This window comes from Leuresthes tenuis, unplaced genomic scaffold (assembly GCF_036924035.1).
Source record: "Leuresthes tenuis unplaced genomic scaffold, fLeuTen1.0.hap1 SCAF_3, whole genome shotgun sequence".
Lineage (NCBI taxonomy): Eukaryota > Metazoa > Chordata > Actinopteri > Atheriniformes > Atherinopsidae > Leuresthes > Leuresthes tenuis.
In genome coordinates, this window is record NW_027325357.1 from 18,683,162 (window position 1) to 18,708,820 (window position 25,659).

The window sequence follows — 25,659 nt, forward strand, 5'->3', positions numbered from 1 at the left end:
GCTCAATATATTGGACAACACTACATACCCTCTACACACATAATCATTCAACAACAAAGTGGTTTCAGTCCATTGCTCCTTCAGCTTCAGTGCAATAAAGACTGATGCATCATTCCCACCCACATTAATATCTGTGCCAGGAGAGGGGGGTCTCCCTAAAGATGAAAGGTTCACGCCTGCCTCCCTACTGCCCAGTCACTTGTCCAAAACAGTGCACAGTCACAGTTTATGGTTGTAAATTGTGAGATGGTAACATGTTAGGGTGTTGTTTTCTGTTGGGCAGCCCTCACATGTCATAACAGGAATGGTGAGCATTAATAAAAAAATGTGTAAACTATAACCATGTATTTTGTAACAAGCAGACCTAACTGTGTGCAATAATTTTGGTCTTAATCGTTCACTGGTAAGAGCACAATAGGAAAGTAAAAAATCTCAATTGGGAAAAAGTGGAACACTTCAAAACACTGAAAAAATTGTGCAGGATTAGTCTCCAATCAGCGATATTGTGCACAAAGGTAGCACAGGATGACGACATGCTTATGAAGCCAAACTCGCACTGTATAGCTCAATTCCATATTTACAGGGTGTGATGAAAAACTGAATACAGGTGAGAAGGAAAACAATGCAGGAAGCAAAACTAGCTTAGCAAGTGGCTTAAATTGTAATACCTCTCATGGCTGCAATAGACACTGTTTGGCTCCAACATTCTGACTTACATTCAGATAGCAGCAACTTTTCTAATGAAATATAAAGTCAATACATCACAAGAGAGGCATCACTAGCTAATTCCATTCCTTCTGATATATTCTACTGATGGTAATTCCAAAATTTGATTGATATTTGTGGTGTGGCTCACCTGGCCGAAGTGCCTGGTGGCCAACAAAACTGACAGAAGAGCCACATGAATGACTGAATTTATATAAAAGATAGTGACATCCAGGCACCTATGTCCATTTTTCATGTTAAGTATATGTTTCCACAGGTACCTCATCATCTAATTCTTGGATCCTCTCGACATGAAAACAATTGTTACTGTATTTAACTGCTCACGTGTATCAATGTGACGTTTCCCTTTAATGACTGGAGATGTTGAAGTTCTGAGTGAATTTCTTCATTTGTACTATGTTTAATTACACTAAGAGCCCTAATCATCCCCTCTTGTCCAGCCGAACCAATGCTAATTAGTTTCTCCTTACAGTCCCACACACAGACACAGTGACTATTTACACTTTACACATGCTCACATGCATGCAATGACGTGGCAGAGTAGCTCCCTGCCACATTTTTCTCATTAGGAAATCTGTCCTATCAATCGAAGCTTGGTGAATAATTCATAAATATTTGAGAGAGCATGGTTGACAAAGGGTGTGTCCGCCAACCAAAGTCCCTGGTGTGAGTTTTTAAGCTTCCACAAGCCAAAGTGAGCTTTTCTGTCAATACGGTCAGCGAGCTAAGATTGCCCACAATGATGAGCCATACACTCACAGAATGTATACTTAATGGTACACACACTTTGAGACACACGTAAGCATATATTTTATAGACATTTGCAGTTTTGTTACCAAAAAATGACTGTAATGATTGTAATGTGAAAAATATAGCCTATTATGAAAAGTGAAAAGCTCAAAACAATTTACAAAGACAGTCAAATTTGAATTTTCCAGCCCATCCATGCATCCATTTTCTAAGCTAATCCTATCCTGTTAAATGTCACCAGTGGCTGGAGCTTGAAGACCTCTGGACACCGAGTCAAGTCTGTATTTTTTGTATGCTTTTTTTGGCATGTTTGTTCTAAAACCTCCAAGGTGGAACAGGTCCTCAAGTCATGCAGAATCCCACCAGTTTGAGTAAAAACTATATTGGTCCACAGAACAAAACTTGGCAGTTTAACGAAAAGAATAAACAATTGTAAAACATTTGTATGTATAGCATTTGTTATATGCTTACTGCCGCCTTTTAGAACTGTTATCTCACAAATATTTCCATAGTACTTTGAAAAAATTACATATTGCTATAGTGGTCAAATACTAGATGTGTTATGCAGTTGTGGTTTTGTGACTTAATGAGCTTGGTCTTGGCCAAGAAAAAAATCTCAACAAGGTAAGGTTTTAAACCTCAGGTAAGGTAAGGTTTCATATTTGTCAATAAAGATGTAGAATTTAGCATGTAGAGATCCCATCCAAAGTATGAATTATCCATGAGCTCAGCCTGCATGCAATAATGCCGAGACAAATTAGCACCATTGCTTTGACAAATTAAATTCATAAACACAAGTTCAAACATATTCAAATACAGTACAGATTCATGTGGACCTGTTACTACACACACGCTACACATACACACACTCAGACAAACACAGCCACACACATACGGCTTGGACCGAGGCCTGTGACTATGACAAGCCCTGCTGTCTGCCTCGGTCCTCTCCCAGGCTTTAGGAGAGGATGGAGAGGAATGCTAAAGAAACCAGGAGAAGCCAAGCATACAGTCCCACCGTGGGGGTAGAGGGAGGTGGAGGCTTGAGTCGAAGGAGGAGGGGTGGATGCTGCTTGCCACACCACACAACTCCGTCTCTCTTTCCCCTTCTCTTTCCACATGCTCTCAGTCTGCAGAGACCCCATGTGTGTCAGCCAAGCAGCGGAGCATCCCTTCTGTCTACTTTGCCTATTTTTGTTGTTTCTCCTGCTGTCTTTCTCCCACCCCTGTTATCCTGTTATGTTTGGGGTTTTTTTTGGGTGGCGATGGTTTAATGTTATGGGCAGTGGAGTTGAAGCCATTCAGAACTAGAAAAAAGTCCAAAGCAAGTGGAGTAAATATATGGAAATGTGATGCGTATCAAATGTGAGGAAGCACAGGCTGTAAGATGTGGCGATTGTTTTACAAGTCAGAGTAGCTTCGGAAATGAAGGACTAAATTGTAAAGAAACCCTGAATGGTCCTAGAGACAGCTCTCGTCTGTGTGTGTGTACGTGTACGTGTGTGTGGATTTGTTTCCTGTGAAACTTCTCCACAGCAGGTGTCAGCTGAAGAAGGAAGCTTGGAGGCGGAGACATGGAGGAAGAAGGCAATTACTGTTGTGGAGCATTTTGTTTTGTTCGTGGAAGCAGTATTGTGTGGCCCTCTACTAATGAGCACCAGCAAGCTCGTTAATAATGAATCGGAAAAAAAGTTGACATGGGGACTGTGTGTGTGTGTGTGTGTGTGCACGTCTGTTAGGTGGAGACGTTTGTGGGGTCAGTCTCCCCGGAGGGTGTTGACATTCTCTCTGATAGGCCCCCAGGCTGAAGATGGTGTCACAGCACCACTTTATATTGATCTTGCCACAAATACATACTCTGTTTCTTCCCTAGCCAAACCTGGTGGCTATTTTATCTGTTTCCATGTCCACTATGTTCAGCTTTACTTCCTTTGTTAAAAAATGTGTATTTTTAAAGAACAATGCATTTTTTTTGTGAATATTTCTAAATCATCTTTTCTGAGTGTAGAATCTAAGGCCAATTAGTTTCTGCTCAACTCCTTGTATTAATTTTTACTCTGAAATTATGCAAAAAATGTTCTTGGCACAGTTGATCAACAATCCTTTCAATATAAACACTTTTTGGTGTTTTTGCGGCTAACCTTTACGAAGATTTTCTCCCGTTGACTGTGTTCGTCAATTCTGGGTTGCCTTGAAGAGCCGAGGGATTTGGGTCATATGATATCTCATGTGAGGGCTGACCACCGCAGTAACAACACTCACTGTTACACACACACCGGTGCAGTGTTGACACTTCTTCCTGTGGGTGGCTGTGCGTGTGTGTGGTTTGGTTTGGTTTGATGAGTGTGTCTACACTGAGGGAGAAATATTACTGCCCTCACTCTGGTGTCCAAACGAAGCCCCTCAGATTCTTCCTGACTAACACCTCCCAGGGGGGGCAGGATCAGACAGTCTGCAAGAAGAATGTGTGCGCGCGTGTGTGACCAGTGCCCGTGCTAGACGGTTTAAGTTAGCATGGACCATAGAACCAAAGAGCAGTGACAGCTTCTCCTCCATTACATTTCCTCGCTTCTCGTTGCACTTTGCTCTTCTTTGTCACTTTCCATCTTCATTGTGAATACAGCCTGATCTTTCCGTTTTCCCTCTTAGTCTTTCAGTGTTCTGTCTGACTGTTAATGGCCTCTGTCAATGCCAGAAGTCTTTTCTTGGACTGTGCTTTTTTCTTCCCTACCTTTAAAGGTGAATACTTTCAACATCTTGCTTTTGTCGATGTAGCTGTCTGTTTTTGACACTTTCGCCAGGCTCTTCTTAAACCCTCTTGTCTCCTCTCTTCTCTTCTGAGCACCGCATAGATGGTGACCAAAATATCCAGTCTTATTTTTCAAAAAGCACACTTGTATGTTTCCCTCTCGCCATTATTTAGCTTCACTCTCATTTCATGTCTCCTTTCCATTCTCCGTCTTCCTCTTACTTGTTTGTATCCAGTGGGCAAGAGCAAGGACGTGAGGAGCATTCTCCCCCTGGCTTAATTTATTTGTCTTCTCCTTTCATCTTCCTTCCCCTTTTTCATCCTCGATAAATCCATCTAATGGACAGAGAGATATTTAGACATATCTAACTCTAAATTTCGTCACGTTTTCTTGTTACCATCTGTCAGTACTGAACTGGATTGTGAGTGACTCACCTTCTGACCAGCCTGTCCCTCCAGGGTGCAACAGAGGAGAGCCCAGAGGACCATGCTCGACCACGTCTATTTCCATCCCCTTTTCACCCGGTCCCTCGTTGAAGACACAGGCGTCCCCACTGGTACCATGACTGACCCCTTCAGTCAGCTCCCATTAGCTGAACTGACATCTGCCAATCAAATGTCGCGGCTGCGGTGTGACAGGGGGAGGCATTGATAGACAGCTGCTGTGTTTTTGTGTTTACCCCACTCGACGCTGCTCTTCCTTAATACCAGAGATGTCCGAATAAAAATGTGCATATTGATCCAAATGGTGACACATTACTGAAACTTGTAATAGTTTAGCATCTCTGTGATTTAGATAGATTCAACTTTTTGGTGCATTCATTTGAGTCAGAACAGTCATCAAAGTATATGAGGTGGGATGAATCTTAGCGGCTTTGTCTATTTAAAACACGCCTCTTTTTCTTGTTACCAAGTCAAGTGAACCGTTGCACGCATTTAAGTGTTTTTCTAGTCTGGGGTTAAAGGAGAGCAGATTTCTCACATCATTTCTCCTTGTTTGTGTGGGAGTAACAGACAAATCCTTTGTTTTTCTGCATTATTATTTTTAACCAGCACCAAACCACTAACAAGGGGAACACTGTCATCAAACCCCTCTGTTTAAGGCAGTCAGGTTTTAAGTTGTACATAATCTGCAACTGTGTAGATAAAACGATGACTGAACTATGAGAGCCTGTAATACATGGCAAAGGGGAATATAATAATATTTCTGTACTAGCATGTCACAGATAATTTTTTTAGATATAGCTTGCATATGAATTTTGTGCTCAATATGATATAGTAGAAGACATAATATAGCTTAATAAATGGTAAGTTATCATTGTGTAAAAAAAAGATACCACTCATTTAAGATCATTTGAAAAAGCATTTAGATCCTTTACTGAAGTGAAAGTATGCCACAAAGCAGATTGATGTATTTTACTTTGCAGTATATCTTAAACTTGTCTGTAAGTAAATAAAGTCTAAACTGTAACTGAGGATGAGAAATGGCCGTTTCAGTTTTGTTATGATTATAATAAATTTGATATCGTAATATTGTTATTTAGAACAGATTTATATAATGTTCAATAGATTAAGTGGTGGAGGGGTACCAAAAGAGAGAGAAGTTCAAATACGTTCCTGAAATAAGTCTATCCATTTTACAAGTCCTGCATGACAAATAATGCATAATTAACTGTTGGCAGCAGTCAAAATATTAAACGAAATGGGCTGATTTGGTCCTTCTGACTGATAATACTCATCTGACATCATTACATGATGAAGTTCTGATACATAAATCTGCTATTGGTCTGAGGACATTTATTCTGGTCTTTGATATTTGGGGAGTTTCAACATCATTTAGATATTTAGCTAAATTAATCCATTTAGGAATTTCAGAGGGAAAATCCCTGCATTTTACTGAGATGTCTAAGATGTGAAAATGTCTTGTTGTTTTAAGCCTGACATATTGGAAACCACGGGTCAGTCTTCAACAATGTGTTGTATTTTAAACATACTTACACGTCACAATACGAATTGTGTAAAACTTTCTCATTCCTTCTCTTACCTTCTCAAAGGTAATGCCGTTTACTGAAAGCATTTCCTCTGAAAAACAGAGTAAAACGAAACAGACTTAGCTTCTTTTACTCTTATTAATTTTTCTTTCATTTCAATTGATCTTATGTAAAATGTGAAATGTAACTAATGAAAAAATGATCAAATTAAGGCAGCGAGGTAAAAAACATAATATTTCACAGTCCGCTGCGGTGAAGAGTAGAAGTAACAAGTGGAAGAAAAAGAAAGTACTATCAAAAAGTACCTCAGGATTGTTACTTATAGCCTGCTGTTTGTAAAATGTTCCTTTGATGCCTTCACATAGGTGTTTTTAAGCTCCTTTTTTGACTTTTGACTTCATAATTTTTATGGTAAAGCAGCTGTCATTGACCCCATTGTTGCAGTTTGTGAAATACTTCATCAAAAATTATGTTTATTATGTAAGATACAGTATATTGTTTAAATGTTTGCTTTGCGTCCTTTATGGACATTACTTACTTATGTACTCACTGTGTTCCTCATCTCTAACCTGCAGCTTGAGAGCAGATTTAGCTGGAAAGACCCCCTTTTGAGTCACTGAAACATTTTTAGCATCTTCTCTCTAAACATTTTCGCAGAGATGTACTTCATTGAGACACATCACAATTCCATCAGCTGATTCGGTTTTTAATTACAGTAATACTGGGATCCACCCAGCTCTGAATACTTGAAGGAAAATGTTTGTCTTAAAAAGAAGAAGAAACATTTTTCAACCTATAATCCAGACAGTTTAACAATACATCATTATATGTAATGAAAATCTTATTATCTCAAGCCAGCACAATTAAGATTGTGATTTATATGAATGTAAATTAACATATCAATAAGCCTTAAAGGAAATGTCTCATTAATTAGTCACTGCTTAATTGGCCCTGAACGCCATTAGTGTGCTGTGTGTGTCAACCATGCGTTCATTAATAACATTATGGGGCGGCCTGGATCTCCAGTATCTTCAGCTGCTGCATGGCACTGTGTATGTGTGTGTATGAAGGTATACGGTGTGTTAAGTGTGGCTGAGAATGATTTGACACCCTTGCCCATGCTGATGCACGGGCTGGTTTTTCTTTGACCGATGGCGCCTGGCATTGGGAGGGGGGGCGAAGATGGGGTTTGAACCTCCCACTGGTGCTGATGAAGACGAATGAGCTAACAAGACATGACGGAATTGCTTTTGCAAAGAGGGGGGCTGAATGCCGTGTAGTGATATTGTGTTCAGGGCGGCTAAAGGGGCAGGTTGATTTATTGTTGCAGCTGCAGATAGCCAACGTTTTACCTCCCCTCCCTACTTATTCAGAGAGACCCTACGGTCTTTAATTACAGCCCCAAGCCTCTTCCATTCTCTCATCCATGTCCTTATTAGAGGCGTCATACCACATATCATACATCCATGTGAGCAGAGGACAACACTATATGTGAGACAGAGCCTTAGGGGGAGAACAAATGCTCAAAATGTCACAGCCATGTTGATTTTGCATTCCATTACCACCTTATGGTCAAAAATATAGGGAAACGATACAAGAATTGCAGAAAGTAATGAAACAAGGGAGCTGAAGGTCAAAGGAAGAAATGAAAATAAAATGCTGAACGTGTGCAATCTTAGGAGAGGGGGGGAATGGACTTAAGATATGTACATAATGGGAATAAGGGACTGGGGATGACAAATGTAGAAAAAGAGCAATCCTCAGAGAGAGGAGGAGGGGTAAAGACATGTTAAATGGTGTGGGAGTCCTGGGAGTTAGATGGAACCTGGTGAATTCTTAAAACCCCCTGGACACAAAGAGGAGCAAAAGCAAATAATAAGAAAATACAGAAAAGGGGGAAAGTTTGAGCAGTAATACAGAGAGGACGCTGGAGCAGTAGATCTTCTGTCTTACTCATTGCCCTGTTGGCCAGTTACAAATAAGTCTGCTCTAAAAGGAAAATGAATAATCTATGTGCACATCACAAGAGTCGTCTGCACCAACAAGTGGACAAATAGCTGTTCAGGCATCCACTCCCTGCAGCGAAAAAAGACAAGCGAGAAGAGGGGGAGAAGGAAGAGCATGGGCAGCTCACCCTGTGCAATATATCACAGCATTGCTGTTAGTCTCTGAAATATCAGCCTATTAAAACATTCATTGAGCTGATTAAACTGCAATAAAATCTACCAAAATCTTGACTGACACTTTCTGTGCATGATTTATTAGGGTAGGTCTTTGCATGTGCCTCTCCAGCTCTGATTAAACAAGAAGATAGGAAACATCAGATGCTGCTGCCACCTCTTGGCTGAGTGTGGACTTCTTTTTTGTTTAAAGGACAGAGGTACATCATTTTTGTTCAAATAGAATTAACATTAAAATGTCCCGTCTTGCTTTCCTTTAATCTGATTATTGTGAACAAAGTAGTTTTGACTGTAGATCAGTCTGTGCTTGTTTTAAAACTGTGTGTCTTTCATCCTAAACCCATGTTCCCTGTTGTCATTAGGGGGCATCACTACAGGTCATACTAACTTTTCCATCATTTCAGTTTTATTTTGTGTTGCAACATTTGCTGAAACAGGCTGAAAATGTTTGTACTTTTTGGTATGTTTACATAAAACACATCAGAGAAAAACAGGAGAGATATGACAAGGGCAAGTATCGGGCTGCAACTAATATTTCTATCAATTAAAAAATGAAAAAGAAAAATGGCAGTAATGAGCAATCAGCTCCAGCCGCTGATTTGTCAGTTAATAGGCAGATTATTTCAGTTGCTGTTAGACACTTAGATATTAAGACAACCAATGTCTTATCATTCATGTTACAGAGACTAATATTCTCAATCTGCTCTTCAGTGGTGTAGAAATGTTAGAAATAAAAGAAAAGTGGAATTAATAATAAATAATGAATAATAATAATTAATAATGGAAGGGTACATTTGCATTAGGTGGAGCAGATTTTCTCATAGCTTAAAAGACAGACAGCACTGACAAAATAAGCAAAGACGTAAGTATATTAGGCATCAGCAAAAGTTACATGAGTCATATAACGATGAATTTCCCACCTTTTAATGTCAGATCAGATTCTGCGTGCAAATCTAATCAGCCACTATATGGAGACCATTTTGCAGTCTCTGACATCTGTGTCAGAAATGTATTTGTCATTTTTAAAGAATCAGCTTGAACTAAATATAAAATGATCTAATTACTTACAGAATAATAACTGGGGAGGGCGTCAGGCTGCCAACATATCCAGTCCACATTTCACTGCATTAGCTGAGGGGGAAATGTTTTGTGCTGAACCGGTGTTATATTGATCTCTATGGTTTATTACAGGTGGTGCGAGGTGTTAACAGTGACCGGGAGGACAGGAGCAGGGATTACCTGGAAATGGCGCTATTGATCGAGTGTTTTTCCACAAAAGAGAGTTACATGTCACTCAACCCTCCAGGGGCGCACAACTCTCAAAAAGATGGCACAAGCTCCACCGGAGTTGTGTGAAGGTGTCAAGCTGCTTTTTGTGCACAGTGATGTATCTGCTTTAGAGGTCATTTTATTAGTGGGATGGCATTGTCTGCAGAGAGGTGTTGAGCAGTCATGGCACGAGTTGATGAGTCACAGAAACAGGAAACCGTTTGAGTTAAATCCTTTGTAATTATCATGATGCATGAGGTTGTTTTAGTGTGTGTGGGTGTGTGTGTGTGTGTGTGTGCGTCTGTGTGTGTGCGTGGGTGTGTGTGTGTGTGAGAGAGCCAATTTGAGGTTCAGATCGTGCAAGTGAGAAGATTTTGGCAAACTGATGATATCATATGACTGTCAAGTTCTGATTTCAGACTAAGGCAAAGCTTGAATATGGACGAGTTGTTCTAAAAGGTATTTCCTGTACATGTGTATTGTAGGTGTGCCTGCATGTGACTACGCATGTATTTGTCTCTGTGCGTACTTTAACACTGATCGCTGTCTGTGCTTCACTATTGTAATCTCAAACTGCTCTGGCATGACAGGGACACCAGCGTCACGTTGCTGCATAGCTCGCTGTCTCCTGGCAGCAAAGTGGGTCAGTGGTTTTGAAAACACTGACCCCATTTAACCCGACACCACACCAATACTGTCATATTATACCCCTAGAAAGTAAAGCAGTTCGTCAAGTTATTTCATCGAAAGTTTGTAAATATAAACTGAAGGATCAATGTTAGATACAGCCACACTTTTCTGTTTATTAGAATTGTGTTGAAAACAGCTACATGCATTCATATAAAGATAAACTGAAAAGAAATCTGTTGTTAATCAAAGTGCGTTGATGGATACATGATTTGATCTTTGTAAAATTATTTCACGTAGGCCTGGTATTTGCGTTGGTTTTCTCTTATCAGTACAACGACATTTTTTACAATGCATAAAAAAAGCCTTTCAAACTTTTCTTCAAACTTTTCCACATTTTGAGACTAATTTTCAAACGAGTTGGGTAAATTGTTATTAGTATGCACACAAAGCTGCAAAGAACAAAGCAAAAGTGTGTCTACAGAGTGTTAAATTTGTAGAAAGAAATAAAAGCTTTGAACATTTACGTTTACATAAGTATTCAAATCATAACTCAGAACTTAGTTACGTATATCTGGCAGCAATGACAGCCTCAATTATATAAGGTGAGATCATTGGGAGCAAATATTCTTATTGCCAAGTACAGCCACGTGTCAGTCAGATTTTTTGGCAGTAATATTCTGATGAGCAGCAACATCATATGAGCCATGGAGTCCTGGATAAAAAAGAGTATCCTCATAGTCAATAAAAGTGACAGTTGGAGAAGTGGGAAAAATATTTTAGCCTTAATTGGGATTTTTTGTTTTTATCTAACCAAATAGATTTGATCTATAACACCTAAGCAAGTAATATTACCTAAAATCTGAAATATTGCTAAGAAAAAAGTCCTACACAAATTATATTTTATTATCATTATAGACGTCACCAGGACACTTTCTAAAAGTTTTTTTGTGAATTGTTCTTGTGTTACTGCCTGAACATAAACCCGGAGTGAAAAGATAGCTGTTGAATCTTGATCTCCTGAACTGGAGACTCAAAGTTAAAGCACTGTTTGTAATGGTCCCATCTGCTCAATACCTCCTCCCTCCTTAAGAACCCTTGTAGCTTATTATAAAATTGTTATGAATCACTTCTGCTCTTACATGTATGTATATTTAGCTTGTATTTGAATGAATAGCAAGCACCCTATCAAGTAGTTTATAAATGAACAGTACCTTAGCTTAGTGGACATCCCTATAGGTTGTACTTAAGGGTATGAACAAATGAACATTAAGCTCATGTGGATTTGAGGACCTGTTAAAGTGAAGATTAGAAATGACTGAGATGGATGAAGAACCCAAATATGGAAATGGGAAGGAGTGTTGTCTGACAGAATTACAGTTATATTTAGAACAACATAATTGTTTGGGTTAAGGGCTAACTGGCTCAGATAAATTAGACAAAAAGATTGTTGGATGAAAGCATAGATGAGGGAATTTGAATAGGGAATTATTTTAAGAGTGTGGGAATACAGAAGAGCGACAAGGACAGATCTGCATTAACAGTCAAAGTTCACCATTTAGAAACAGTGAAAGAATGAGCTAGAATGGGTCTTTCTTACTGAACTTGTGCTTAAGCTTCAATGTCTTCTTGGGAGTGATCCAATAAGTCTGGCATTCCTTTCCTGTTTTAGTTTCTTTAATCCTTCTGGGCAGAATTGATTAACTTCCACCACCTTGACTAACAGTGTCAAGTGTTCTTGATGCTACTCTAATGTTGTCTTCAATGTATGCTTTCTGTCATTTCTGAAAACTACAGTGAACCGTCACCCCAGCCTGAGCTTTTGGCACTCTTGAAGAAATTTTTACACAGGATTTTTCTAAGCTATCCATACACCATTGGGAATGAACGGAATCGATATTCCAATCATTGTGTGATCAGATCAATTGATTTGGCTTCATGTAGTCATTCGGGTGTCTTTTGGCAATTCCCTAACAAGCTGTAATGTACCTTTTAGAGAGAGATGGCTCATGTCTCACCTCTCTTCTCTGAGAGCTTTAAAGGCTGATTGGTGGAATGCTGCACTGATCGTAGTCCCTCTGTAACGTTCTCGTGTCTCGTCAGTCTGGGTGACCATTGGCCATCTTAGATATGTGTTGTATCTTTCCCCAGATCTGTGCCTTGACACAGTCCAGTCAGCTTTCTTGATCTCGTGGCTTGTTTTAGACTACCAAGAGTCAGACTTTATGTAAACAGGTGTGTGTCTCCAATTTAAATCCAGTGAACTGGAACAAGTAGACTCCCAAGTGGACTTTCATTTTCAAATTCAGTCTGAAAATAATGGAAATAATGACGAGACCTTCAACTTGAAATAAACTGTATATATCTTAATTGTATATTCATGTCCACTGGACATGGTCTACTGTGTATAAGAACATCTCTTGAAGAAATGCCATTCAAAGCTCTGAAACAAGCTTAAAGCTTAAGCTTAAAAATCTGAGATTTTCATGTGATTTACAGCATCCAAATGGGACGCAAATGCAATTTTCGAAGCTTAGTGTTTAGGTGGTCTCACGTTAACTGGAATATAAAGTGTGTCGTGTTTCTAAATCTCCTGTTTTTTGTTTGTTTCTTCAGTTGTTTGTTTGATTTCTTTAAAATGACTCCCAGGATGAAGCGCTGTTGTGAAATGACAACTTGTGCGCATGATAGGTGCATTTATAGGCACACAAGAAGAGTAAAAACATTTGGTGATATCACTCTTATCTGTCATTTCTCTTCTCACTTCTTTTTGTTCAGTTTTTGGCAACTTTTATGTAATTAAACAGCAAACACAGGTTGACTATAATGGCAGTTCAGACTACATTGTTGAATATTATCTTTCGTCTATTTTTCGGACTAAATTCTAAATGAATAACTTTCATTTTGAAACCATCAATCTTATTTTTTTTGTCTGACTCTTTCCATGCGCTGGTAGGTGTGTTAGCTTACCCGGCATGCTCAAATGGTGAGTGTCACTACTTCACAATGAAGAAGTGATATCAAAGCTATAAATACAGTTCAGACCCACAATGGTTTCTTAGGGAAGAGGGAAGTGTGAGGATGCGGTACCACGGAGCTTCCTCAGCCTTGGGGCTCTTCTGTGTTGTGCTGTTCATCAGTCTGCTGCGTTGGTTCAGAAAGAAAGGTCAAGGTATGTAGGTGGTGTTGACATTTGTTTCTTTGTGTCTATGTGATAGACCTACTCCACCTTTGTTTCAGCCTATGTTAGATTCAAGAGTGAATGGAGGAATGGTCAACTGTGTGCAACTGTGCATTTGCCAGAGATTTTTTTTTCTTTTCTTTTTTTTAATTCTGACATACCGTAATCTTTTTTTGGGGGTGGTGGGGTGCAGAGAATACACAAAGCTGACATGTACAGTTGGGATGACTGTGCACTTTCACAGTAATGGTGGCGGGGAAGGGGAGTGGTTACTGTGAGTCTTATAGATAGCCACTCCTGTATCTATTTACAGTCAGTCTCAATGAGTCTCAATCTGCCTGCAGCAGACAAGCATTGGGCCCTGCACTGTTGTCACATGTATTCTGTTCTGTTTGATTTTAATGAATTGATACATGCATCAATATTAATCACTGACACCTCCGGCATTGTGGTTTTATTTAAATTCAATCTGGAGGTACATGTTGGGTCGAAAGTGCTTTATTGTTCATATCATATACGGTGGTATGCTTTATTGTATAAAAAGCATTTAGTTCTGTTACGGCGTGATTTAACAAGATGTTTTAATCGCTATACACACCCGCAAGTCCATACCTACATTATGCTTTGGCACTATACTGGATCCAACTCCTCTTTAGATTCATCATGTCAGACATTGAATGTGGTCAAAGAAGAGGTATTTTGGAAGAGGATTTCATCATAAAGGGAAAGCAGCTGCCTGATAGTTGTGTCTTGGAGGTGACTTTTCAGGGGGAACGTTTTCCTGATAAAACAAAGCAAGCCAAGAATATTTTCACGTTTTTCCCCACCTCATTTAACCAGCCTATCAACTGTAACATGTTGCAAAACAGAAGATAAGGCCAGCAGGAGTAAACGCCTCCAATGTAGTCTCCAATGTAGAGATAGAAAATGTTGCAGAGTGAAGACAAATTCTTAAAATAAAATGGACAGAAGAAAAAGGAATAATTGTTTTTAGTGGAAAGGCTTTATTGTGTGAGTGAGATGACACCTTGCACTTCAGAGTCAGTTATGGTGAGTGCTGCACAGCTTGGGTAATTGAACATGCATAATTTTCCCTCCTCAGGTGCTGATGATCATGCTGCACCTGAATGTGAAAGTGAGATGTCTCAGAGTTACGATTCAGCGGCGTCTGCTGGTAACACAGACTACAATAGCAATAACTGACATCTACATTTGGGCTGCCTGAAAGGAAATCAAGGCTTTGCAATCAAGATTATAGGCAAATGTGTCTGTAAAGTCCATCAGCTGATTAGGGAGATTTCTGAACAAGGAAGCTATGATATTACATTTATATGCCTAAGTTGATTCTTGAAGAATGACAGTTATTTCTAGTTGTTGAGCACTCAGTTCATTTAAAAAATGTATCTGAGCACACAAGAAACCAGGTAGCTGGTTGAGATAGCTGGAGTTTTCAGCTGATGTTTGAGTTAAAAGAAGATTGATTTTTCAGGAAGACAAGGACCAATCACTGATTAAAATCTAAACATGAATGTGTTAAAATCATCAGTATTCATTTAAATTTAGACAAAACTTCTCCAAGACTTGTAATCTTGAACTTGGAAGAAAAATCTGCTATTCGGGCAACTCAAAATGGGAAAGAAATGTCAAAATAAATTTAGATTGATCACCAAATATAACTTATTTCTTACAAAGAGGAAGGTGAGTTGTACTTTGAAAAGGCACCGTGTACACCTGTGTGTGTGTGTGCGTGCGTGTGAGTGTGTGTGCACACATGTGTGAGTGAATGTCTAAATGCGTCAGCTCAACTATGTGTGTCTCCATGTCTGCCAAGTGGATAGTTAAGCTGGGCACTCTTGCAACTGTTATTACTTTCCATAACAGGCAGGCTGAGTTAGAGGCACCTTGTGCTACACACAGTACAGCAGGGTGGCAAGGATACTTGCACTAAAGGTCCCTTTCTATCAGCCAGCTTCAGCTCCAGGACCATGGCACAACAGGCTCCCACTGACCCCACCAAGATGGGTGTGGGTCGGGCGATCGCCGTACTGACGTCCGGGGGCGATGCACAGGGTAAGAGGAGGATTTCTAAGATCGTGTTAGGGGATTGTAGTACCATGACAGGGGGTTAGATGATGTGTTGTGTAGTAGGTCAGTCCTTAATGAATGAACAGCAGTGTTTAATGTCAAATGAGGATGCATTTAAGAGATAAAGTAAATAAGAAATCAACTGATCCAGAATTGAAGTCCCATTGTCTTTGTAAGTTTTCCCTGGTTGTTCAGACTGTCAGTAACTGACTGTATTTAACAAAAGAATTTCAAACTTGTGTCCACTTTGATAAAGTGTCACTGGTTCTTCTTGAATAGAGCACCAGAAATTACACTTTTTGAAAAGCGCAAAGGTAAACTGTGTCACAACAGCCACATTCAGTTATGATTTCACCTTTTCAAATCGAATCTATGCTCTCGCAAATTATTATCATTGATCATGTTTTGTGATTTCTCTACTAGAACAGAATTATCTTTGCCATCAACTTATGTAAAATGATGAGGTGAGTTACTAGAAACTGAAGGTCCCCTGACCTTTAACTTGATGAGGAATACATCCAGTGTGACCTTTTAAAGGTGTAAGTGACCCCACACTCCCTAAAGTGTGAGCATGTGAGAGGCTGAGCAATCTATCTGTGTTTTTTTTAAACTATCTGAACTTTAAGAAATCTAACCTTACTGCAGTATAAATGCAAATCTGGCTATCCCTTACCTTTACTCTTTTTCATTACTCTTTGTTATATTTCCCAAGTTTGCTCCTTTTTTCCATCTATGACTGTAACAGTTACAACGGCTAATTTTAGAGGCATGACCTTTCTGTCGTGTGTGAAATTAGTGAGGTAGATCAAGGGTGTAGTTCTACTCTTCCTTCTGATACCTTTCGCCTTTGCACTGTAAATGGAGATGCTCCTGGCGCCCTTAAAGTTAATCTATCCAAATCTTGTCCTTTAAGTGACCCCCCCCCCCCCCCCCCCAAAGGGGAGCAAGCACTGGCTCGTTCCCTTTCCAAAAAAATAAGTTTACAGCAATCAGTGACCATTTACCAAAAAAATAAATCAGTTTGTAAAATATCGCTTTGTTGTGTGTTATGTCCTGTCTGGTGGTGATTGTTTCTCGCATCTAGTGTTGAGCAGCTGCAGAGACAAATTAACATAATATCTATTAAAATAATATCTATAATTATCAAGGGGATGAGTTCATCAAGCAAACTGGTGGCTTGGAAGGACTATAAAATGAACCCACTCAAGTTATCATGCTAACAGGGGGTAGTTTGTTTATTTGGGTTTGACATGTGGTGGAAGACTAATAGATGCACTGACCAACAAAGCCAGTGGAACGGTAGATTTTAAAAAAAGAGGATGCATTGGGTTATTTTGCTAACAAGAGGGAGTTCAACCATTCTTCCTAAAACCACATATTGAAATTACCCAAAGAACTCATACAGTCATATGAAAAAGACAGTATCCCATCTTTCAATTATAAAGTTTTATTACTGTCTGTTTTGAAGACCAGCTCATACAAAAAGTGGAGCAGAGAATTGTTAACCAATCAATTAATTTACCAATAAATGTTTTCAAATGAAAAGTGTTCAAATATAGGTAGATACAACCTCAGATGAGCAAGACATGACATATTTTACCGTGTCATGAATTCTTTGATAAAAACTACAAAATGCAGAAGCACAGCGGAAAAAACTGAGTACAAGTCATGATTCAGTATCTTGTAAAACCAAATTTAGCAGCAATAACGTGACGTTATCATTTTCTTTATGACGTTGTCAGTCTCTCACATCACTGTTGTGGACTTTTGTCCCACTGTTCTTTACGATGTTGCTTCAGTTCTTTGAGGTCTTTTTTTGTGCCCATCTCTCTCAGGGTCCTGCCACAGCATTTCAAAAAGGTTGAGGTCTGGACTTTGACTGGGTCATAACAACACCTTAACTAAGTTATTTTTCAGACATTCTGTTGCTGGTGGGCTTGGATCATTATCCTGTTGCATGACCCAATTTCAGTCATGACCGTTGACTGAATACTTTGGAATACAGAGGAGTTCATGCTTGACTCACTGACTGCAAGGTACCCACGTTGTGGCTGAAAAAGAATCCCAAATCCTCATCCCACCACCACCGTGCTTGACAGCTGGCATGAGGTGTTTGTGCTAATATGCTACGTTTCGTTTTCACCAAACATGCTGCTGTGCATTAAGGTCAAACATCTCCATGTCGGTCCTGTCCGTCCAAACAACGTTGTTCCAGATGTCTGCAGACCTAAACTGTGCTGCCATGTTATTTTTAGATAAGAGATTATTTCCTGGCAACCCTTCTGAACAAGGCATATTTTTTCAGCCTTTTTCTAATTGTATTATCATGAATTTCAACATTTAACATGTTAACTGAGGCCTGTAGAGTCTGACATGTAGCTCAGTTATTTTCAAGTAGTTCGTTTCAAGTTTTTTTGGCCTTTGCTGTCTACCTTGGACTGAACTTCTTGGAAGATTGGCAGCTGTTTTAGATAATAATTTTTCTTTCTGTAGAAAGATGGTGCTGAAATTGTTTGGAAAAGGACTTTGAACCTTTCCCAGATTAATAGGCAACAACAGTGGTTTCTCTAAGATCATGTCTGATGTCTGTCCACCTTGACAATTTGTTAATACACACCTAAATGTTTCAGACCAGATAACTGGTGCTTAGCAGCACTTGCCTGCTACATACCCTTTCATTTTTCATGGAAGCAGTAAAGATGTACTTAGTCTTAAATCACTGCTTCAACATTTTCACAAGTTTTTGTTGAAATAATAATGACTTGTTGTAATATGTCATGTTTTGATGCTCATCTGATGCTCATTTCCTGAAAACTAAAAACCGTATCATTGAAAAGGGTGTACTTTATGTTTTTCACATATTTATTATAGTGAACTTCCTGAAATGTACATTCAACAGACAGAAAAAAACTCCTAATCCTTGTCGCAGGAATGCCATATATTCATACAACTCAACATACACACACACACTCTTCCTTCAGGTATGAATGCAGCTGTGAGGGCCACAGTTCGAGTGGGACTGTACACTGGAGCCAAGGTCTATTTTGTCCATGAGGTAAATGTTGTTATACATTTTTATTTTTATTGGATTAATCCTTTGATCTGTGCAATGTCAAAGCAAGCAGAAGTAACAAAAAAAAAGTTTGCATTTCTCCATCCAGGTGATTACATTTTAAACAGCACTAAATGCTGCCAAATGTGGACATGAAACCATTGTTTGATTGCCATTTTGCTTATCAAATTATATAAACAATTAATCAATCGTATGATTTGTTGTTTGTCATCAGCCCTACTACATCGCCTAATTCTGGTAACAAAATACTTGTTAGACTGGCTGCCGGTGCCAGAATATGAGCACGTCTGTATCATTAAAACTTAACTTTCTTCTCAGCAATGACCCATTTTCAAGGCAGTAACACTGGGTTGTGTTTTAATTGTTGACAGGGTTACCAGGGTCTGGTGGATGGTGGAGACAATATCCGCCTTGCAACTTGGGAGAGTGTGTCAATGATGCTGCAGCTGGTGAGAACAAACACAAACAGGCCAAAACTTGTATATCTATTAAGTATCATCTATCTGATTCAGTCTTTAACTTTTCATCAAAATCTAATTTTAGTTGGTATGGCACAGTGCTGTAGGTCAAATGATTAGTTTAAATGCCAAGGTTTATTAGATAGCAAGACTTAATGAATATTAAAACATTTACTCTTTACTGGCCTCCTTGTCATGCTTGTCTGAGACTGAAACCTTTCCTCCTTGGCTGACATCAGGGTGGGACAGTGATTGGTAGTGCCCGCTGTCAGGATTTCCGCACCAAAGAAGGACGCACCAAGGCTGCATGCAACTTGGTCAAGCTCGGTATCACCAACCTGTGCGTTATTGGAGGCGATGGCAGTCTGACAGGAGCCAACCAGTTCAGAACTGAGTGGAAAGAACTGCTGGCAGACCTGCTTAAAGCTGGTGAGATGTATGACCGGAAAAACCCCTCACTGACCAATCGGCCATTCATGCAGAATTCAAATTTAACATGTGACCATGGTGTACTTTAGTCAGCATCTTTGGGTGCCATCATTTTAAAGATGGACTTTTACTTTGGTCTTCAAAAATTATCATCCCAAGGGGGCAGAATTACATCAGGTTTGGTGTATGTTTAAATTCTTATTCAGGATCAATTTATCTTTTATTTACAAGGTGTGGTTTTTTTTTTTAGCCTACTGGGTGACACTTCAGTGGGTGGGGGTCTCCTTCATCAGCTTTGTTGTCCATTGGTAACAACTAGCTCCACTCATTTTAACTAAAATCATCAATAAAATTGGTGACTAACAACCAACAATAACATAATGTACCGTTTTCTTGTTTTGATCTGACTGCTGATAAAGTGTGGGCCAGAAAAAACAGCGACCTTTACAGGACAGTCACTTTGCTTTTGGTCATTTTACTGTTCTCTGTTATTACAAGTCCTTGCTGCTTTGTGGAAGGGGGTTGGTGACAAAATAACCGTTTGATTGTCAGTGGTTTCCACAATTGTTGGAATTTTTGTGTTTTTCATTATTGCTCATCTTATTGCCCATTCCTTTTCTTATATTGTTGACTCCAGGGCAGAGAAGACACTATGTGATGCTATGATTCATGTGCCATCTAGTGGTACAAAGTAGTATAACAGTAAAATACGGTCCTCTATTAAAGTTCCACGGTGCATGGTATATAAGTATTTCTTAATCAACGCCATGGGTATGTTTTTTTTTTCAATTGTTTTGATTGTCTTAGTTGAATTTTTTATGTTGTATAATTTTTTTCTATAAGGAGCATCTTTAATGTGTCCTCAGGGAAAATCACTGCAAATGAGGCCAAATGTTCCTCACATCTCAATATTGTTGGCATGGTGGGATCTATCGACAATGACTTCTGTGGAACGGATATGACCATTGGCACTGACTCTGCCCTGCACCGCATCATAGAGATAGTGGATGCCATTACCACCACAGCACAGAGGTATGCATGCAGGCTTTTATAAATTTGAAAGGTAGACATAGAGGGAAATTAAAATCAAGAATCTTAAACAAAAATTTATTTTTTCAGCCATCAGAGGACCTTTATTCTGGAGGTAATGGGAAGGCACTGCGGGTGAGTATGGCTTTGTGATAAAAGTCCATTTATGACATGAAACATAATCTTGGGATACTTTGCTTTTAACAAAGTTACCACTTTATGTTGGTTTGAGAAGTGATGCTTATCCTATAATAACCTTTTCTCTACAGTTACCTTGCCTTGGTGACAGCTCTGGCCTGTGGCGCTGACTGGGTGTTCATCCCAGAGATGCCCCCAGATGACGGATGGGAGGAGCATCTGTGCAGAAGACTGACAGATGTAAATGTCTTGTCCTGCATCATCACATACATGACTGGTTGGGCTTCATGTTAAACATTTCCTCTGTCCCACTTAGCAAAGAGGCCGTGGCTCTCGTTTGAATATTATCATCGTTGCAGAGGGAGCAATGAATCGCGCTGGTAAACCAATCACCTGTGATACCATCAAAGAGGTCAGTAATTGTGGTACTCTAATATACCAGAACTAACAGCATAGGCTCCAGTTGTGTTTGGCAGATTGTTCATAAGCTATCCGTATTTCCAGCTGGTATCAAAGAAGCTAGGCTTTGACACCCGCACCACCATCCTGGGCCATGTACAGAGAGGAGGAACGCCTTCTGCTTTTGATAGAATCCTGGTAATACCTCAACAAAAACCATTACAAATACTCACCATTAGATCTTGTTACTGTTACAAGAGTTTTACATGCTTTTTTTATTGCTATGATGCAGGCAAGCAGGATGGGTGTGGAGGCTGTTATGGCTCTGCTGGAGGCCACACCGGAAACTCCAGCCTGTGTGGTCAGCTTGTCTGGAAACATGGCTGTCAGGCTGCCTCTCATGGAATGTGTTCAAGTGGTAAATTACCGTAATCTCAAAGCACACGAGAAATAGAATTACTGGCATTCACTTGGGGAGTGGTGCTGGCCTTCACAAAAACTGATATTCTTATGTGTTTTTATGCTTTTATGTGTTTCTGTGACAGACTAAAGATGTCACAACTGCGATGGCTGAAGGACGGTATGATGATGCAGTGAAGCTCAGGGGAAAGTGAGACAAGCACATTTGTATTAATCATTTGAGAGTAAGTCTAGTGTTGTTTTTTTTTTTTTTAAATGTTTGCATGTTTTTGCTACTATGAGAACAGGAGCTTTGAGAATAATTGGAGCACTTACAAAATGCTGGCCCATGTGCACCCTCCGGATACAAAGGTAAGGAAATGCATTTTTACTTTCTTACGGCAGACAAACTGTCTCTCAGTTCGTTGGGAAAATAAACTTGTTCTGATCTGTCTTTACCAGAGTAATATCAACATCGCCATATTGAATGTGGGCGCTCCATGTGCAGGCATGAATGCTGCAGTGCGTGCAGCTGTCAGAGCCGGGCTCCTTCAGGGCCACCAGATGCTGGCGGTGCACGACGGATTCGATGGTTTGGCTCATGGACTGGTAATATACTGTGTTTGCATGCAAATAAGCAAGCAGTTAGAAGAGGGATACTGTAGGGGCAATTATTTGGTTTAATCATGACAATGCTTAGCCTACACATATGACAGAGCACCCACTCTGTGCCTGCACAGATTGAGCCAATTGGTTGGTCTGGAGTGGCAGGATGGACTGGAAAGGGTGGCTCTATGCTTGGTACAAAGAGGTAAGGCATCTCAATTCACAAATGGCACTTCATTTTTCAATGAAGTGTTCACTGACTAGCGTGAACACAAGCATGGCTAGTTTTACCAGAAATGATCTTCTTTGATGTGTGTTCTTTCTGCTATGAAGAGGCCTGCCACATGAATTCTTGGAGGACATCAGTTTGTCCATCACTAAGTTCAACATCCATGGTATTGTCATCATTGGAGGCTTTGAAGTGAGCAACCCTTTGCCGACTTTAGTTGTGTTGCTGGTAGACTGTCAGAAAGTTTCTCCCAACTAAACAGCACTTATGTATTGCTGTTCTACTATTTTCCACTCTATCAGGCATTCTTGGGAGGTCTGGAAATGATGCAAGCTAGAAATAAGTACGAGGAGCTGTGTATTCCACTTGTTGTTGTTCCTGCTACTGTATCCAACAACGTTCCAGGATCTGACTTCAGTATTGGCGCGGACACTGCCCTCAACACCATAACCATGGTATACCTCTAACGGAGAAAAACAAGGTAATCCTAGAACAATGAAGTCATTTTCACTACATCACTCTTCTGTCACGTGTCTCCTATTTGCAGACATGTGACAGGATCAAGCAATCTGCTGCTGGCACCAAAAGAAGAGTGTTCATTGTTGAGACTATGGGGGGATACTGCGGTTACCTGGCAACAATGGCCGGATTAGCATCTGGAGCTGATGCTGCCTACATTTATGAAGAGCGTTTCAACATTCATGAACTTGAGGTCTGTCTGTCTCCCTATTGATGAAAAAAAGAGAGGAAGCAAAACAATGACATCCATCAGTGAGGGATGGATGAATGCTTTTAAAGTCATTGATTTAAAAATGTATATTTTTGTAGATGAATGTGGAACATCTGGTGGAGAAGATGAAGACCACAGTGAAGAGGGGACTGGTTTTGAGGTTAGAGGGCACAAACATAAAACCTTTTATTATCATTACAGCCATTATGCATTGTTCTTTTGGAGTTTGTGTCTCATTTTTGGTTTTACTTTTGTTTTAGAAATGAGAAAAGTAATGCAAACTACACCACTGACTTTATCTTCAACCTGTATTCTGAGGAGGGCAAAGGTGTGTTTGACTGCAGGAAGAACGTCCTTGGCCATATGCAGCAGGTGTGCAACTCAATCTACATCTTCTGATTGGTTTGCCAATACTCAATGTTTGCCAGCCACTTTATGAACTAAACTAAAGAAAATCTATCCTTTCTTGTTAGGGTGGAACACCGACTCCCTTTGACAGGAACTTTGGCACAAAGATGGGGATTAAGTCTGTCCTTTGGTTAACTGACAAGCTGAAGGAATGCTATAGACATGGTGAGGCCTTGATGTCACTAAGAACATAAGATGTTGTATTGACATCTGCTGTTCTCTCCCTCTGTGCCCCCCGCGCTAAAGTATGTTCTATTTCTAAACCCAAACTTCTAGGTCGCATCTTTGCCAACTCTCAAGATTCAGCCTGTGTGCTGGGAATGAAGAAAAGAGCTTTGGTTTTTCAGTCTCTGGCTGAACTCAAAGAAGATACTGACTTTGAGTGAGAATTCATTTGTACCCTTCAACTTTCTTTACTTAACACTTACTCTCACTGACAGGATTTCTATCAAATGCTGTGGGTACTATGAGGCTTTGAGTTATTTTTCACAACACCATAAAGTCTTATGTCTCTTTTTAAACTCCATACCACTTATTTTGCTGAATTATCGACAATGCCACATAGTTACTTGCTTAGAGTTCACAGGGTTTTTTTTCTAAAACCGATTCAAAGAAAAATCTGTTGACATGAATACAATTTTGTGTATGTTTAAGTGTATGCAAAATAATGACGTGAATTATATAATTTAATTTAATTTTAAAAAAAGTTTACATTTAGAACCAGGGTTAGAACATATAAATAGTGCACTGCAGTAATGTGTTCATATTGTTCATGTTCTGAATTTTACAGGCATACAGTTGTTTACAAAGATGATAACTACGCGTAACCCTCAATGTTGTTCAATTGTGAGGTTTTCTGCTCCCTGTAGTGATTTTAAATCACCCAATGCAGCTTTGCAATAAGTTTCCTTAATAATTTCAAGAATATTTCTTGTTGTTTTCACTTTGCTCTTATCATTAATCAATGTTGTTGCCTGCAGGCATCGTATTCCAAAGAGCCAGTGGTGGCTGAGGCTGAGGCCCATCTTGAAAATCCTGGCTAAGTACAAGATCAACCTTGACACCTCTGAGAAAGCTGCCATGGAACATGTCATCAAGAAGAGAGGCCTTGTTCCTCAGTAGCCTTTCTGTGTCTATACTCAGGACTGCACTTGAGCTTATTGTCTTCCTTTAAAGCACTTTGTGAACTCTATTTTAAGGAGAGTGCAATATAAATAAAGAAGCTAATAAAGAAAAAGACTCAGAATCTCATTGAAAAGTTGCGCAAGCGGTCATTCTTGGGGAAAACATTATCATTCTGTTATGATGTAAAATGAGAGAAAGTAAAAAATCTCCATTCGCTAAACATTAAAAGCATTTGAAAATGATTGTTTTGACTTATTTTGCCATCTCCCATCTTCACCACAAATCATGTTAAAAACATTTTTGACCTCTCAGGATCTGCAGCTCAACCAAAGCTAAATTATTAGTTTTCAAGTAAAGATATGTCTTGATCAAGACTTTTTCAAGGTGCATGTAAGCCATGAGGTGGACCTATCTGTCAGGTAAGTGTGTCACATTAGTAATTTTGTACTTCTTGCCCTTTTACCCCTTGTAAAACTTGTTGATGCTTACTTGTTACTTGTTACTATACAATGAGTAGACCAAACATTAAATTATTGAATGAAGCTACTCAAATGAGTTTTGACTTCTTTAAAGTTAAAAAGTTAAACAAATTAAATCAGTATCAATCTTATTTTAGAACCAATATGGGGTTTGAAATGCCTTTGTTGTATAGAAGGCAAAAATGTGTTTGAATCTGATGAATTCTGACTTATCTCTAACAGGGACAGGGACAACAATGTGACAGCACCATGGAGACTCAGAAGTACAAATTGTAAAAACGATAGATTAAGAAAAAAAAGAAAAAAACTAGACTAATGCCCGAATTTGTGTCCCTTTAATTGATGGAGGATGAGCTTCCAGTGCGATTATTACAATCATGCACAATTATCAATGTTTTTTGTTCCATTTCAAGGTATGGCGTGAAATCAAAACTACGATACCCATAAGCCCTTGTGTTTCCGTGTGAAGCGGATGTGCTATCCGATTGGTTAGCAAATATGTTTCAAAAAACAGTGCGCGGGCCGAACTTCGGGAATTGAACACCATTTGAACTAAAACATTTAGTTATAACCGCTTCTCAAACGGTTATCATGTGGAC

General features: G+C 39.4%; 1 protein-coding gene across 1 annotated transcript; it reads left to right on the forward strand.

Moving 5' to 3' along the window:
- The first annotated feature begins 15,379 nt into the window (after positions 1 to 15,379).
- Positions 15,380 to 24,823, forward strand: pfkmb (phosphofructokinase, muscle b). Its single transcript, XM_072382297.1, has 22 exons — positions 15,380 to 15,543; positions 18,540 to 18,613; positions 19,003 to 19,080; positions 19,329 to 19,518; positions 20,385 to 20,550; positions 20,638 to 20,682; positions 20,817 to 20,925; positions 21,002 to 21,097; positions 21,190 to 21,282; positions 21,377 to 21,502; positions 21,630 to 21,694; positions 21,792 to 21,855; positions 21,946 to 22,092; positions 22,224 to 22,294; positions 22,423 to 22,510; positions 22,621 to 22,773; positions 22,866 to 23,030; positions 23,147 to 23,208; positions 23,309 to 23,420; positions 23,522 to 23,621; positions 23,733 to 23,838; positions 24,437 to 24,823. The coding sequence occupies exons 1-22, from the start codon at positions 15,459 to 15,461 to the stop codon at positions 24,576 to 24,578; spliced, it is 2,337 nt and encodes a 778-aa protein (XP_072238398.1). The 5' UTR covers positions 15,380 to 15,458; the 3' UTR covers positions 24,579 to 24,823.
- The last annotated feature ends 836 nt before the right edge of the window (positions 24,824 to 25,659 follow it).

Excerpts from the sequence above, each read along its gene's own strand:
- pfkmb (XM_072382297.1), top strand. The coding sequence starts at position 15,459 with ATGGCACAACAGGCTCCCACTGACCCCACCAAGATGGGTGTGGGTCGG. Across the intron at positions 20,926-21,001 it reads TGTGCAGAAGACTGACAGAT|CAAAGAGGCCGTGGCTCTCG; the intron begins GTAAATGTCTTG and ends TGTCCCACTTAG. Across the intron at positions 23,421-23,521 it reads TCCTTGGCCATATGCAGCAG|GGTGGAACACCGACTCCCTT; the intron begins GTGTGCAACTCA and ends CTTTCTTGTTAG.